At 42.4% G+C, this 16,803-nt stretch overlaps 1 protein-coding gene across 1 annotated transcript in view; it reads left to right on the forward strand.

Moving 5' to 3' along the window:
• The window catches only part of LOC132536357 (uncharacterized protein DOCK8-AS1-like), a gene marked incomplete at its 5' end in the record, with an annotated part of 28,772 nt that extends 13,819 nt beyond the window's left edge, over positions 1-14,953 (forward strand). The window contains 3 exons of the mRNA XM_060184075.1: positions 12,859-12,934; positions 13,223-13,314; positions 14,010-14,953. Of these exons, the coding sequence (XP_060040058.1) occupies positions 12,859-12,934; positions 13,223-13,314; positions 14,010-14,657 (816 nt within the window). The remainder of the gene's footprint in view (positions 1-12,858; positions 12,935-13,222; positions 13,315-14,009) is intronic.
• Positions 14,954-16,803: the final 1,850 nt, after the last annotated feature.

Genomic DNA, 16,803 nt, shown 5'->3' on the forward strand with positions numbered 1-16,803 from the left:
TGGCATTCTGCAGGCACCAAGTCTCACTGATAACCCCGGTGGCAAATATATATATCTTTTTTTTTTAGACCAGAGCAGAGCACTGTTCAGTTGTTTTTAGTGGTGCAGGGGACTGAACTTGGAAACTTGGAGCCTCAAGCATGAAGTTTCGTGCATAACCATTATGCTACCTCTCCTACCCTAAGTAAATACATTTTAAATTTAACAAATCACCTACCTGATAATAACTTACAGATTTTTTAAATTTTTTGTCATTAATAGTTTGTTACAAGATTGTAAGATTACAATATATAGTTCCACACTACACCACCACTAAAGTTCTGGATCCCCATCCTCCCAACTCACACAGATAACCACCATAGTTTCTTAAGTATTACAAACAATATGCTTGCTTCTATTTTGTTTGATTTTTTTTTAAATAATGTACAAATTACATGTTGCAAGGACCCAGATTCGAGCCCCAGGTCCCCACCTGCAGGAGGAAAGCTCCACGAGTGGTGAAGCCGTGCTATAGGTCTCTTCCTCTCCATGTCCCACTTGCCATTCGATTTCTGTCTCTATCCAATAAATAAATAGATAGTAAAATTTTTTTAAAGAAATAACGTACAAATCTAAATATCCAACTCTTGACTACTTTTCTGAGTCTCAGAATCTTAAATAAAACTGCACATTAGGTAATCTGTTAGAATTTCTCATCTTTATCTTAGACTTAATGTGTACCAAATTAAACTCTGTTAAAAGCACCAACATCACCCAGTAAATCAACCATAGAAACATCGATTTCTCTTTTTCTCCCCCTGCCCCTACCTCACAGCTAACCCAACAACCTAACTCCCAAAGTCCATCCCTAAGATGAAGGCCCCATGCCCTGCTCTCTAGCCCCACCACTACCGTCTTTCTCCTGAACAGGGTAGCACCTTCCAACTGGCTTGCAGTGTTTCTTCTTTTGGCTTCTCTATTTAGTGGTCAGAATCATCCTTTTTTAAAATGTATTTATTTATTACTGAATAAAGACAGAAAGAAATCAAAAGGGGAGGGAGAGATAGAGGGAAACGCAGAGAGACACCTGAAGACCTGTTTACCACTCATGAAGCTTTCCCCCTGCAAGTGGGGACCAGGGGCTTGAACTTGGGTCCTTACACACTGTAATGTGAGTGCTTAACCAGACGTGCCACCACCTGTCCCTGTCAGAATGATCTTTTAAACACATATTATGTCTCTGCTTCCCAAACCTTCCTGACACCTCTAGTATGACATTTAAACTGCTTGCATGACTTAAAAGGCTTTTTTTTTTCCCTCCGGGGTTACTGCTGGGGCTCAGTGCCTGTACTTCTTCTTCTTCTAGTGTTTGCCCTTCTTCCGTAGCCAGTCAACAGCGTCAGGTTGAGCCTGATGTAAAGTTTCGAGACCTCCTTTGAATCTGGAGAGGTGGCAGTCGTTGACTATGTGGGTCATAGTCTGTCTGTAGCCGCAGGGGCAGTTCGGGTCGTCTCTGGCTCCCCAGCGATGCAACATAGCGGCGCACTGGCCATGGCCTGTTCGATAGCGATTGAGGAGGGCCCAATCATAACGTGCTAGGTCAAAGCCTGGTTGATGCTTGCAGGGGTCTGTGATGAGGTGTTTGTTCTTTACCTCAGCTGACTGCCAACTCTGTTTCCAAGAGTCTGGAACAGAGAAGTTCAGTGTAGGCGTAGGGGACCAGATTGGGTGACGAGACGTCAAGCGTTGGACAGGGTGGGCGAAGATACCCGCGTATATTGGCAGGTCCGGTCGAGCGTAGACGTGGGAAATGAACTTAGATGATGCCGCATCCAGACGAATATCTGGCGGGGCGATGTTACTAAGAACTGGCAGCCATGGAACCGGGGTGGAACGGATGGTTCCAGAAATTATCCTCATGGAGGAATATAATTTGGAATCGACCAAGTGGACATGGGGGCTACGGAACCATACTGGGGCACAGAATTCTGCAGTGGAATAGCATAATGCCAGAGATGATGATCGTAGTGTGGAAGCGCTCGCGCCCCATGAGGAGCTGGCCAGTCTTGCAATGATGTTATTCCTCGCGCCCACCTTTGCTGCAGTTTTTATGAGATGTTTGTGAAATGACAGAGTGCGATCGAGATTAACGCCAAGATAGACTGGCTGGGCTTCATGCCGGATTCTCGTATTGTCAAGCTGCACATTAAGCTCATGCGAGGCCGAGGCATGGTGTAGATGGAAAACAGATGATACCGTTTTTGCAGTGCTAGGGATTAGTGACTGCACTAAGAGTCCACTGCTCCTGGAGGCCATTTTTTCCCTTTTGTTGCCCTTGTCTTTTATCATTGTTGTTGTTGTTATTATTGTGTTGTTATTGCTGTCATTGTTGGACAGGACAGAGAGAAATCTAGAAAGGAAGGGAAGACAGAGAGAGAGAGAAAGATAGACACCTGCAGATCTGCTTCAGCACTTGTGAAATGATCCCCCCCCTTTGCAGGTGGGGCGCCGGGGGCTAGAACAGGGATATCTTAAGCCGCCAGTCCTTGCACTTCACACCATGTGTGCTTAACCCGCTGCACTACCACCCAGCCCCCTAGAAGGCTTTTTTTTTTTTTATGATTTGGCTTCTACAGACTGTTTTCCTTCATCTCTACCACTTTCCCCTTCATTCACTCCACTTCAGACACAAAGCCTTTTCCTTTTTTCTTCCAACTCTTCAGACTTATTCCTGCCCAAGCATGACCCCTGATATTTCCACTACTTGACCCAGAAGTTACCTTCTTAGGAATGCCCCATGCAGTCCTGTTACATTCTCTGCATAGCACTGATTTTATGAAATAATTGTTTATTTTTGTTTCCTGGCTTATTTCTGTATTGTCTCTCCACTGAAACATTACTTTTTTTTCTTTTCTTTTTTTTTTTTTTAGAGCAAGATTGTCTCATTCACCGCTCTCTCCTCAGTACTCAAGACATAGTGGGCTACAATCAATATGTAAGAATTGAGATAATGAATACATACATAGTTAGCTGCTTTCCAAGTCCTGATGACTTCTTTTGAAATGTCTGAAGTTACAACTCTTTTTCTTTCCTGTGTCATTACCCATTTTAACTCTGGATCTCACATGGAGATAACTACAGTTCCCTCCTCACCCCTTCCCCACAAACCCCTTCACTCATTCTGCACCTTGTTAGTGCTTATTCCCATCTTATTAGTTCCATCTACCTCTTACCTCCCCATCCTTCAGGATTGGGCTGAAGCCTCACTTCCTCAAGCATTCCAGGCTGCTACAACTCTTCTCCCTGGAATTCTGTCAATACTCCTTCTCTTAACCCTCACCTCACCACACAAACACCAGCTCCTCTGTTTTCTTCTTGTTAACTAATCATGCCAGCTGAATTCTCCCCCCCCCCCCACTGCCACCCTGCGCTAGCTAGACTCTATGGACAAATCCTGGTTTGTTTTCAATTTTGCTTTTTTTTTTTTAATTTTTTATATTTATTTATTTATTTTCCCTTTTGTTGCCCTTGCTGTTTTTTATTGTTGTTGTTATTGATGTTGTCATTGTTGGATAGGACAGAGAGAAATGGAGAGAGGAAAGGAAGACAGAGAGGGGGAGAGAGAGACACCTGCAGACCTGCTTCACCACTTATGAAGCGACTCCCCTGCAGATGGGGACCCAGGGGCTCGAACCGGGATCCTTACTCCAGTCCTTGTGCTTTGCACCACGTGCACTTAACCCGCTGCGTTACTGCTTGACTCCCCCATTTTTGCCTGTTTTTAAAGATACCTCAGAAAAGGCAAAGGCATTAAAAAATTTACTTGCTGAGTTGAATGAAACTATTAGATCAACAACAAGTTATGCTAGGTAAACTGAATACTGCTTCTAACAGGATAATGTGAGAATGGGTAGTGATTTGGAGTAAACAGGTAAAACACAAGTAAGGGAAACCAGCCAGAATTTCATCAGGGCAATGAAAATCTTGCTGCCACAGAGAAAAAACAGCCATCACTGCCTTCAGATGCATATTTAATAGCAGGATACAGCCCATTGTTAGCAGACTTTGAACCTGAGGCCTTCTACCAGCCTAAGAGAAAGTTGGCTGTCAATCAAGTGCATATCTGCCGTTTAAGCAAATCAGTGTCTCCTCTTGAAGGAGCCCAGGAACCCTTGTGTATAACTTCTTGCTGATAACCCAACTTCTCTTAAGTGCTTACAATGCACAGCAGAACTCAGTACAGTAAGCTCGATTACCTCAAGAAAGTGTTTTCTGTATTGAGTGTTACCCTCAAGGCAAAGCAGAGGTTTGAGTAAAAGCATTCCTACCTAGAACCATTCATTCCAGTCAGTCTAATTTCAGGTATGATGCAATAAGACTACTCAGTCAGCAAATAGGAGAGAATCCAGCCTCCCACTCAGTTATTCTAAGGCCAAGATGACTATATAAACACTGTGAGGGGTTAGGTGGTAGCTCACCTGGTTGAGTGCACTTGTCACAATGCACAAGGACCCAGGTTCAAGCCCCCAGGCCCCACCTGCAGGGGAGAAAGCTTTGTGAGTGGTGAAGCAGTGCTGCGGTTGTCTCTCTGTCTTTCCCTCGCTATCACCCCGACCCTCTCAATTTCTGGCTATCTCTATCCAATAAATAAATGAAGATAATAAAAAAATTAAAGAATTAAAAAATAAATAAATAAAGACAATGAGAAAACCTCACACCTTCTTCCATGTATTTTCTCTGCTTAAATACCTAAGCAATGAGCTAAAAATCTTTATTCTGTCCTTTGAAAACTGGGTTATTTAAAAATAAACATGTTATCAATTCAGTTGCTTATCTCAAGGCAAATTTGACGGAAAAAAAGTTGAGAAAACTTCCTGGCTATTCTAGGAAATGAGTAATGTAAAGAAAGCATAAAGAGGCTGAAGGGTACTATAGTCATTATGCAAAAGACTTTCATGCCTGAGACTGAAGTCCCAGGTTCAGTCCCCAACACCACCATAAACCAGAGCTGAGCAGCGTGCTCCTGCTAAAAAAAAAAATCACTCCATTCATATCTTATCTTTAACTCAGACTATATTATGTAATTAAACAGGCTTTGCTTAAATGTTAATGACGTCAGCTTATTCCCAAAGCCACACACTATAATGCTTATGAATATGTAGACATAAGCACACACACAGTATGACTGTATGAGAGAATAAAAAATGGGATGGACAATTACAAAGAAGACTAAGGCAAGTATACACCTATGGGACTATATCAAATTAGAAAGCTTCTGTACAGCAAAAGAAACCACTACCCAAACCAAGAGACCCCTCACAGAGTGGGAGAAGATCTTTACATGCCATACATCAGATAAGAGTTTAATAACCAGTATAGATAAAGAGCTTGCCAAACTCAACAAGACAACAAATAACCCCATCCAAAAATGGGGGGAGGACATGGACAGAATATTCACCACAGAAGAGATCCAAAAGGCTGAGAAACACATGAAAAAATGCTCCAAGTCTCTGATTGTCAGAGAAATGCTAATAAAGACAACAATAAGATACCACTTCACTCCTGTGAGAATGTCATACATCAGAAAAGGTAACATCAGCAAATGCTGGAGAGGGTGTGGGGTCAAAGCAACCCTCCTACACTGCTGGTGGGAATGTAAATTGGTCCATCCTCTGTGGAGAACAGTCTGGAGAACTCTCAGAAGGCTAGAAATGGACCTACCCTATGACCTTGCAATTCCTTTCCTGGGGATATATCCTAAGGAACCCAACACATCCATCCAAAAAGATCTGAGTACACATATGTTCTTGGCAGCACAATTTGTAATAGCCAAAACCTGAAAGCAACCCAGGTGTCCAACAACAGATGAGTGGCTGAGCTAGTTGTGGTATATATGCACCATGGAATACTACTCAGCTGTAAAAAATGGTGACTTCACCGTTTTCAGCCGATCTTGGATGGACCTTGAAAAATTCATGTTAAGTGAAATAAGTCAGAAACAGAAGGATGAATATGGGATGATGTCACTCTCAGGCCAAAGTTGAAAAACAAGATCAGAAAAGAAAACACAAGTAGAACCTGAAATGGAATTGGCATATCGCACCAAAGTAAAAGACTCTGAGGTGGGTGGGTGGGGAGAATACAGGTCCAGGAAGGATGATAGAGGACCTAGTGGGGGCTGTATTGTTATATGGGAAACTGGGGAATGTTATGCATGTACAAACTATTGTATTTACTGTTGAATGCAAAACATATAAAAAAAATGGGATAGAGGGGGCTGGGCAATGGCACACCAGGTTAAGCGCACATAGTGCAAAGCACAGGGACCTGCACAAGGATCCTAGTTCAAGCCCCCCAGCTCCCCATCTGCAGGGAGTGTCACTTCATAAGCAGTGAGGCAGGTCTGCAGGCGTCTATCTTTCTCTCCCCCTCTCTGTCTTCTCCTCCTCTCTCAATTTCTCTCTGTCCTATACAACAACAACAGCAGCAACAACAACAATAACAACAATAGCAACAACAACAGAAAAAAGATGGCCACCAGAAGCAGTAGATTTACAGTGCAGGCACTAAGCTCCAGTGATAATCTTGGAGGGGGAAAAAATGGGAATGGAGATCAAACAGAACAACGGGAACTTCGCATTTAACTGTAATGCTGCAATTTTTTTTAAGACTTATTTATTAGCAAGAGAACCACAGCATCACACTGGCATATGAACAGCTGGAGCTAGAACTCTAATTTCGTTCTTGAATATCAGGTGCTCTAATCCACAATACAACTTCCTGGGCAGCTATACTATGTTCTTCTCCTTTTTCTTTTTTAATTCAAAATTATCTAAATCTAAATGTTAATTCTATTAATTTTGGTCAGTGGGCCCTAAAATATATATCATCTGTACTTTCTACATTTAATTTTTTTAAAGATTTATCTACATTTAAGAAAATGTTTTATTAGTAAGATTTATTTATCTTTGAGAAAGAGATTTAAGTAAAGAGAGACAAACTAGAGCATCACTCAGCTCTGGCACATGTGGGGTTAGCAATTGAATCTGGGGCCTCACACATGTCGGTCCTGTGCTCTAGTGCTGGGAAACTAAGAAAGAATGTGAGAAGTGTAAAAAAAAAAAAAAAAAAAAAAACTAACATATCTTACAATCTTGTTAATCATTATTAAATCACTAATTTTTAAAAAAGGAAAAATACAACGCAGCACAAGACACAATATATTATACCCCCCCCCCTTCCAAGGAGGAGATTGCTAGGGACACTCAAAATATTTTGCAAAGCTCCAACTCCAAAATAAAATAAGATAAAATAAAAAGACAGAACAGACTGGATTTAATCACTAAGCAAAAATGAAAAGTTTGGTGAGTCAAAAACAGAATCAAGAAAGAACAAAGTTGTTGGAACAATCTACAGTTTTCATGAGTCCACCCATTCACAGAACACTAACAGAAAGGGAGATGGTGATGACCAGTGTCTTCAGCTATGTCACAGGCAAAGGAAAAAGGAGAGAAGCATAACTATTTGACTCCCAAAGAATGACTCCAGAAGTCAGGCAGAGATCTGGGAGAGAAGTTAAACAGGAAGAGGTGAACAACATTTAAGAGAAGGGCTAAGATTTTTGAACTAAGATTTAAAGAAACGATAAAACCCGAGGACTATGAATATGAGGAAATGAGCATTTTTAGGGTCACTGGTGGGAGTGTCAATGGTTTTAACTTTTCTGGGAAACTATTTGAAATGTGTATCAAGACACTGAAAAGTGCCTCTTTCTCTGGAGCAAGCAAATGACACCTAGGTTTTGTTTGTTTGCTTGCTCAGCTCTGGTTTATGGTAGTGTGGGGAATTGAACCTAGGACTTCAAAGCCTCAGGCATGAGAGTCTCTTTGAATAATCATTATGCTATCTAACCCTGCACCCTGGTAGTTATTTTTAAGAAAGTACTTATACTAGCATGGAAATATGTATAACCCAGACAGATGGTTCTGTCATGCTCAGAACATTATTGTGATAAACTGAAATTATCTTAATGTCTGATAACAGAAAATTATTTTAATAAAGCATCATATGTCCAGACAGTGTGACTTTCTATAGCTTACAAAAATTATAGTGTTAATCTACACTGATTGGCATACATGGAAAATTGTTCATATTTTTTAAATTTAAAAATACCATTAAGTAAGGGGCTGAGGAGGCAGCATAATGGCTCTGCAAATGACTTTCATGTCCAAAGCTCTGAAGTCCCAGATTCAACCCCCAGTACTACCACAAGCCAGAGCTGAGCAGAGCTCTGGAGAAAGAGAGAAAAAGAGAGAGGGAGAGAGAGAGAGAGAGAGAGAGAGAGAGAGAGAGTGAGAGAGAGAAATTAAATAGGTTAGAGAAATTAAGAAACATTAATTTCACCAGAGAGGGTATCTGTCTTGCCAGATGTTGGGCCCCAGATCAAAGCCCAGGACCATATGGGAGGCTCTATGGCACTGAGAGAAGTTCTCACGCTGAGGTTTCTTTCCATCTCTCTCTATGTCTCTAACTCTTTCTGTCTGAATGAAAATGTTGACCTGAGAGCAGTAAAATTATGCCAAAAAAGTTTAATTAAAAAATAGTATCTTTAAAATTAAATTTTTATTTATTTATTTTCTCTAGAGCACTGCTTAGTTTTGGCTTATGGTGGTGTGGGGGATTGATTCTGGGGCTTTGGAGTGTCATGCATGGGAGTCTGTTTGCATAACCATTATGCTATCTACCCCCACCCTAAAAGAATTTTTTTCTTTTTTTAAAGTCTGAATATGGTCCCAACCCTGCCACCTCAAGAGGAAGGAGACAAGAGATGTGTTTATTATCCCATTCCATCATACTTCTGTGTGGGGAGTTGATCTGGGAGACCTGGTCCCCTGAGCTCTCCCTGGTTCCTTTGGTAACCGCATGATGTAATCATATTTTCCTTCCATAGGTCCATGGAGGAATAAACATTAGCCTCTCTCCTGGCAGAAGGTTTTTGCAATACCACTAGATACCTGAAGTTCAAGTGGAGCTTTTCAAGAAGAAAAAAAAGTGAAAGATTAAAATTTTGAGTTTGAATGCTTGAAGAGCACAGTCAACAAATGAAGCAAACCCTGAAAATGCCAACACCCCACTCCACAAAAGAACAGAACTGCTGGATTGGGAAGACAACATAGTGGCTCTGCAAGCAACTTTCATGCATGAGGCTCTAAATTCCCAGGTTCAGTCTCCAGCACCAGGACCAACAGCCAGAGCTGAGCAGTTCTCTGGTAAAAGGAAGAAAGAATGAAAGAACGAAAAAAAGAAAGAAAGGAAGGAAGGAAGGAAGGAAGGAAGGAAGGAAGGAAGGAAAACAGCATTGCAAACATACATTTGTACATTATTTTATAGTACTGTCTTTAAAAAAAATACAAATGTATTTACGGGCTAGTCTGCATTTTTCTGGGCAGAAAGGTAGGAAAATATAATCATGTGTAAAATGTACTAATGGTCATCTTTCAGTGCTAGCTTTTGTAAATTAATCTACTTAAAAAAAAAAAGAAAAAAGAAAGAAAAAACAGCGAGGCATGCAAGGAACTGAACCTGAGAACCTGGACCCTCAAACATGAATCTTTCACATAACCACTGTGTTATCTTCCCTGGCCCTTAAATATATATACTTGCTGGGCTTATGTCATCTTTGCAAATAAAAATAGCAAATACTTAGGAAGATCTCTATACTTTCATCTTTCCACCCCTCTGCCCACAATTATTGGGGTTATTCTGGAATGAAAATTTAATTCAACCCTGTTGTGTTTTTATACTTCCTGGATGTCACCACCCAGAAAAAAATCATTTTATAATGATAATTCTTAGCTCAAATAATTCACTCCTTTTCTATAATGATGAAAGTATGCAAAGTTGTTATCACAGAAATTGGGCATAGTAAGTAGTCAAGAAATGTTACTAATTTTATTACTAAGTTAAAATAAAATTAGAACACAGCATATATAGAGGTTAAGTGAGAAAATTCTGGGAAAAGCTGAATGCCAGTTTTGCCCTTAATTAGCTGTTTTTGACCAAAGAAAATTTCCATAATTTCTCTGTGCTCAGTTTCTCCATCTGTAAAATAGAAGTGGTAACTATTTCTACTTTATCAATAGATTTATAACCATATTTGTAATACAGGAAACATTATATAAGCCATTATTATTTTTAATGTTAATTCCGAATGTCCAAAGGATAATGAATGTTTTCTGCATTCTATACTTCTGTTCTCTTTACCTTATCTCCATATTTGATCAAGATGTATATTTATTCTGCACTTGGAAGTGAGGGTTTTATTTAATCACTTTCCAGTCTATTATAAGTCATTTTTATACTTTATGAAAGCTAGTAATGATTCCAATTCCTATCTCCAACCCCACCAGGCAATTATCTAACACCAGTGGGGGTGCCCTACAAGCTCACCTACAAGCTGTGACAATATATGTCTTCTTTATGCACAGGAAGTCAGTGACAATCAAACTGAAGTGAGGACAAATCGATGAGACTTAAAAGAAATTAAATGTTCTTCATCCAGGTCAGAAAAACATAGCAGTGGATCATGTTTATATCCTTAAGCTGTGGGTTCCAAAGAAATGCTTAACCTTAACAAGTCATACAAATTATACATGGTGCTCAAAATGAAACAAAAATTATCCTATACAGTGATTTCCAACTGATAGAAATACATAAAGGCTTCTTTCGAAGTCAGAATACTCCTGAGGGGACTGGTACTGGTGTGCATTCCTGGGTTCCCCCCTGGCCTTAGGACATACCCTTAAACTGGACAGAGCTACTTGTGGGAAGCCACAGAATTTAGGAATAGTAGAAACACTCTTTTTCTCCTGCAAGCTAGCCTCCTCACTCTTTACTGAGGTTGACGTGGGCAGGACTGAGTCCTTTACAAATAGTAATAAAAAAACTGAATAGATTATATTTGAATATTTCCTTAATAGGAAGCACATTGGTTCTACCCCCACAAATGTATTTAAGGGCTAGTCTGTATTATTCTGGGCAGAAAGGTAGAAAAATATAATCATGTGTAAAATGTACTAGTGGTCATCTTTCAATGCTGTCTTTTGTAAATTAATCTACTTTTTAAAAAAAGAAGAAGAAGAAAATATAGCTAGGCATGCAAGGAAAAACAGTTTCTTTTCCAACTTTTAAGTTACAAAACATTACTTTGTCAATTTGTTTGCTTATGAAAAACTGTTCAGAAAACAGAATAATTTGCCAGTGCAGCCACTGAAATAATGAGTGAAAAATTAATTCCTTGCTTTTCTTTTCTTTGCTTCCACCAGGGTTATCACTAGGACACAGTGCTGAGAAGAAAAGGAGAAATACCTGCATCCCTGCTGCACTGCTCCTGAATCTTCCCAGGGTCTTGAACCAAGGTCTTCTCTCATGGTAATGTGTACACTCCACTGGATGTGCCCCTCCCTGCTTACTTTGAAAGGTCATCCTTAACATCCAGCATCTCAGTTCAGAGCAACCTGAAGAGCAGTTTGTAATTCCAGTTCTGGCATCCCTGTTTGTATGGCCTCAAAATGCATGTCCTTATACAGCTACATATATTTTTAATTTGTATTATATATATATATATATATATTAAATATATATATTGTATATTTTATATTATTGGTGATTCAATAGTGACTTACAAAATTATAAGATAGTAGGGATATAATTCCACACCATTCCCACCACCAGAGTTCTGTGTCACCATTCTCAGAAACAGAAGACTTATGGGGGACAGTATGTATCTACCTCAAGACAGTTCCGACTGGTGGCTAGCATCTTCCTACTGAGTCCAAATTGGTCTCAGTCTAGAAAGTCCTCCAACTTCAGCTTTTCTTACTTTGCTGTCTTAGAGACTCATAAAAGTTGGAAATGGATGACAATGATAAAGATGATGGTAATGATGACTAGTCAACATTTGACAGCTAGCATTCAGTTAATGTTTATGTGGAGTCAGTCACTACTAGCACTTTGTATATTATTTCACCTAACCACCCCCTCCCAGTAGTTTTAAGAGGTTGATAGTGCTGGAAGATAGCACAAGGGCTATGCAAAAGACTTTCATACCTTGAGGCTCTGAGGACTCAGGTTCAAACCCTGGCACCGCAAGAAGAAAGAACTGAATGTTGGTTAAAGACAGCAAGATATTTGGTGTATTACACCAAAGTAAAGGACTGGTGGGGGGAGGTATCAGGTCCTGGTGTGTGATGGTGGTGGAGGACCTGAGTGGGAGGTTAGAGTGTTACGCAAAAAACTGATAAAATGGATCAGGCAGTGATGCACCTGGTTGACTGCCTATATTACGAGAAAACTGAGAAATGTTACTCATGTACCAACTACTGTATTTACTGTTGACTATAAAGCCATTAATCCTCCAATAAAAATCTGAATAATAATAAGAGAGCAAGAGAAAGACAGAGAGGCTACGATCAACCCCATTTGACATGTTAAAAAATTAACATTTGCAGAAGTTAAGCAACATGCCCAGTGTCACACAGATCCCAGCACAGGGCTAATCTCTGCAACCTGATTCCAGCCAGTGCCTTTATTCCCAAAACCCAAGCTAAGCCAATCCACCACCACTGCTTTCACAACTACCTGTAAAATTCCTGCAGGTTCTCGCTGCTCTGCCCAGATTAACTCCACCAACTCTAAAGTCTTTCTGTTGGAGTCATAGTTCCTGACTGAAAATCCTGAGGGCTAGGAGAACAGTTGCTATGGCAATAATTCCTGAGCCCCCACATGAATTGCCCCTTCTGTGATAATCAAGAAACTTAATCCAAGGTGGGGGAAAGCCCCATAGGGAGGCCCCTGATTTAGTTTATGAACGTTGGCTAGCACCTTTTGGCCTTCGACATTAATATACAGTACACACCAATAATTAAAGTCATTTTAAATGTGAAGAAAGCACAAGGTAAGAGGAAATGTGTGTTCACAGCTACCCAGCAGGTGCAAACAGAATCACTGGTAAACCCCAGTGCCCTACTGACCAGTCCTTACCACCTCCTTATTTTGGGCTTCTAACTCCTTGTCCTACAAACCTCCTCACACACTCTCCCCACAAAGTTGAACTGTGGAACTCTCCCTTCCAAAGTTGAACTGTGGAACTTGCCTTTCTCAGGCTCCTCCACAATCCGACAAATCCCAGAGCACTAAGAATGGTTGACCCTTCAGGACGAGTTTCATATTATCTTTTAACCAGACAGTCTAGATTTCTCAGGACTAGACAAAAATGTTCCCACATACTGGTCAGCACTTTTCAGTGGAGGAAAAACTGCAGCTAAAGCACCTCCGGTGAGAATTAAAAAAAAAAAAAGGGGGGGGGGAAGAACACACTGCTCAACTCTGGCTGACGACAGTGGCATAGGGGGTTAAATCTGAGACTTGGGGCGCCTCAGGCTTGAAAGTCTTTTGCAGAACCACTGTGCTGTCTCCTCTTGCCCTGCCTGGCAAAGGGAGCACTTCTTTTTTTTTTGGGGGGGGAGCACTTCTAAGATGCAAATATGCTTCCATTTCAGTGTGTGCTTAAGTCACATCCTCAGCTCAGGGTTAGAGTGCCATAAACTTGAAAATGCCAACCCTGTGCACAGCCCGGTTCCTTTTTGTTTACTTAAGCAAGAGAATTTCAAAAATCACTTTTTCCACTCCCTGGCTCCTTGGTACCAGGGAATAAAAATAGCAATGCCATAGGAAGCCAACTTCTTTTTTCTTTAAAGAGAAAAGGGGAGAGAGGGGGAAGCGTCCTTGCTTGGGACACTCCAGGTCTCAAAGCAGTTGCCTCAGTACCAGGCGGCACAGCTAGTGGGTGCATATGTTACAATTTGCAAGGACACAAGTTCAAGCCCCTGGCCCCCGACATACGGGGGGGGGGGGGGAGCTCCCCAACTGGTGAAATAGTGCTGCAGGTGTCTGTCTCTCCCCCCTTCCCTTCCCTTTGGATTTCTCTCTGTCTATACAGTAAATAACTTAATCTAAAAAAGAAATGAAAGAAGTTGCCTCGAAGCAAACCTGTAGGCGCAGTCACCCCGTTCCCAGCCGGGTCCTGGGAGAAGACTGGAAGGTGGCGGCCGCGCGCCCTCGCTCCCCTCCCGGCCGGCCACCTGTCAGAATCCCTAAGCGGCGGTGCAGGGAAGGAGGTGCAGACCCGGGTGCTGGGGAAGGGACCCCGACGGCTGCGGGCTCCTAGGGGCTGGGCTGCTTGGAGTGGAGCCGCGGGGCAGCCCGGTAGCCCTCCCCACCCCCAGCGCGCTTCCCGCAGCTGTGCGGGCGCCGGCCCTCCCCCGCAGGGCGCCCTACCTGTTGATCTTGAGCGCGAAGGCGCGGCGCTCTGCGCTCGGCAGCGTGGCCATGGCCTCGGGGGGCGCGCGCGTCGCGGAGCCGCTGCAGCCCCTGCCCGACCCGAGCGGGACGCCCTCCTCAGCTGTCAGGCGCCAGAGCTGCAGACTTCCGCGTTTCCACCTGGGGCGCTGCGCTGCCCCCTGGGGGCTGCCCGGGCTCGGCGCGGAGGCCGCGGCGGAGAGCCGGACAGCGCGTGGTCGGCCTGGCACGCAGGGGCCGACGGGCGCGGAGGGTGTGGGCGCCCGCGGAAATGCCCTCCGGATGCTGCGAGCGGCGGCGCGCTCCGGCCGGGGCCCTGAGCTCGCGCGGGAGGCTGCGCGGGCCGGCGACCCCGAGAGCGCGAGGCCAGGCCGGAAGCTCCATCCGCCGTGAGCCGTGGGCCACACGGGGGCTCCCGCCGCCAACGCCGCGCGCCTGGCCGGGCCCCGGAACCCGCCGGCGGCTGCTGTGCACCGGCCCTTCGGGAGGGTGCTGCGCAATCCCGGGAGAATGCAGGCTGTGGTGCTAGAGCCAGCGAGCCGCGGAAGACTCCAGGATACAAGTCAGCAAAAACATTCTTTCCTGTGCGTTGAATAAATGGAATGAGTTAATCAGAGGCGGTCTCATATGAGTTCTCTAAATTAAAATATATATATATATATTTATTTATTTATGATTTACGACCTGAGGATAGATGCTTTTGTCTAGGGGAAAAAATACTGCACACGGCATTTCTGTGATTCAAGATGTTGCATCCCTGTTTATTTTAGTTCCAGACTGAGAATGGATACTAAGAATCCAACTCAAACTCCGACAAGAAAGTAAGAAAGACTCAATGTGTAGTGGAAAAAATAGAGGAAGGGGGTGTTTTAAGTTCCTGTGTTCTCTGCCCCCCCACCCCATTTTCGTGATTAATAGTGGGTTATACTATTTCTTAAAGTCACACCATACCCACCAAAGTTCTCACAAAATCTTAGAAACACTATGCTTCTGTTTTATTTACTTGTTTTGCAAGTTTGTTTATCAGTTCTCTAGATTACACATATGAGTGAGACCAGGCAGTAGTAGTTGTCTTTCATCTCTTATTTCACTAAGCATAACTACCTCCGGTTTCATCCATTTTGTCTCAAAGAACGCAAAATCATCTTTTTTGATTGCAAAGTAGTATTCTATGGAGTAAATATCTTATAGCATCTTTATCCAGTCATCTGTTGATGGGCATTTAGCTGCTTCCACTCTGGCTATTGGGAATAATGCACTGAGTTATAAGTTTCATTGTACTGCAGCTCTCTGTGATACTTGTATCAGTTTGTGCTTTAAAAATAAAATAAATAAGTGCGGGGAGATAGCATGATAATTCTGCAAAAGACTTTCATACCTAAGACTGAGCAATCTTCCAGGATAAGCCTGATTGTTATTGTTGTTGTTCTCTTTAAAATGTGACCTGAAGGTCACTGGTGATAGCATAATGATTACATAGAGATGTCATACCTGAGGCTCCAAAGTCCCAGGTTTAATTCTTCACACCACCATAAAACAGAGTTGAGCAGTGTTCTAATATTTCTGTGTCTCTTTCATTAAAATAAAATAAAATAAAATAAAATAAAGTAATACTTGAATCACATTACCTAATTACATAAGTAGCTCACACATGTGAGTCATATTTACAATTAATTGAACAGGACTGTTCCAATCAAGCCAAATTTGCAACCTAATAGTAAAACACCAGAGAATGGAGCTGTCCATTTCTGGAGCTGCCTTTCTCTAGTTTTTCTTCCAGGATGTAGGAATTCTTCACAGTTGGTTAGGTAAACCACCACCCCTTACCCAAATTAACAGTGCCTTGAAGCATATGACAAAGTTGGTTAAGTATAATACTGCATAGCCTACAAGAAAGAGATCTGGAGAACTTTTTTTGTCATGTGAATTGTTTGACTTTCAGAATTCTAGATATAATTACTACACTGGATAACAAGCATCTAATTTATTTATTTACTTACCTATTTATTATCAGAGCACTATCCAACTCTGGTTTAAGGTGTTACTGGGGATTGAATCTGGGACTTCAGCACCTCAGGCAAGAAAGTCTTTTTGCATAATCAGTATGTTATCTCCCCTGCCTTAACACAAAACCCTCTGAACTTCTCTGTTCCAGACTCTTGGAAACAGAGTTGGCAGTCAGCTGAGGTAAAGAACAAACACCTCATCACAGACCCCTGCAAGCGTCAACCCGGCTTTGACCTAGCACGTTATGATTGGGCCCTCTTCAATCGCTATCGAACAGGCCATGGCCGGTGCACCGCTATGTTCCATCGCTGGGGAGCCAGAGACGACCCGAACTGCCCCTGCGGCTATAGACAGACTATGACCCACATAGTCAATGACTGCCACCTCTCCAGATTCAAAGGAGGTCTCGAAACTTTACATCAGGCTCAACCTGACGCTGTTGACTGGCTACGGAAGAAG

Source organism: Erinaceus europaeus, unplaced genomic scaffold (genome assembly GCF_950295315.1).
Source record: "Erinaceus europaeus unplaced genomic scaffold, mEriEur2.1 scaffold_401, whole genome shotgun sequence".
NCBI lineage: Eukaryota > Metazoa > Chordata > Mammalia > Eulipotyphla > Erinaceidae > Erinaceus > Erinaceus europaeus.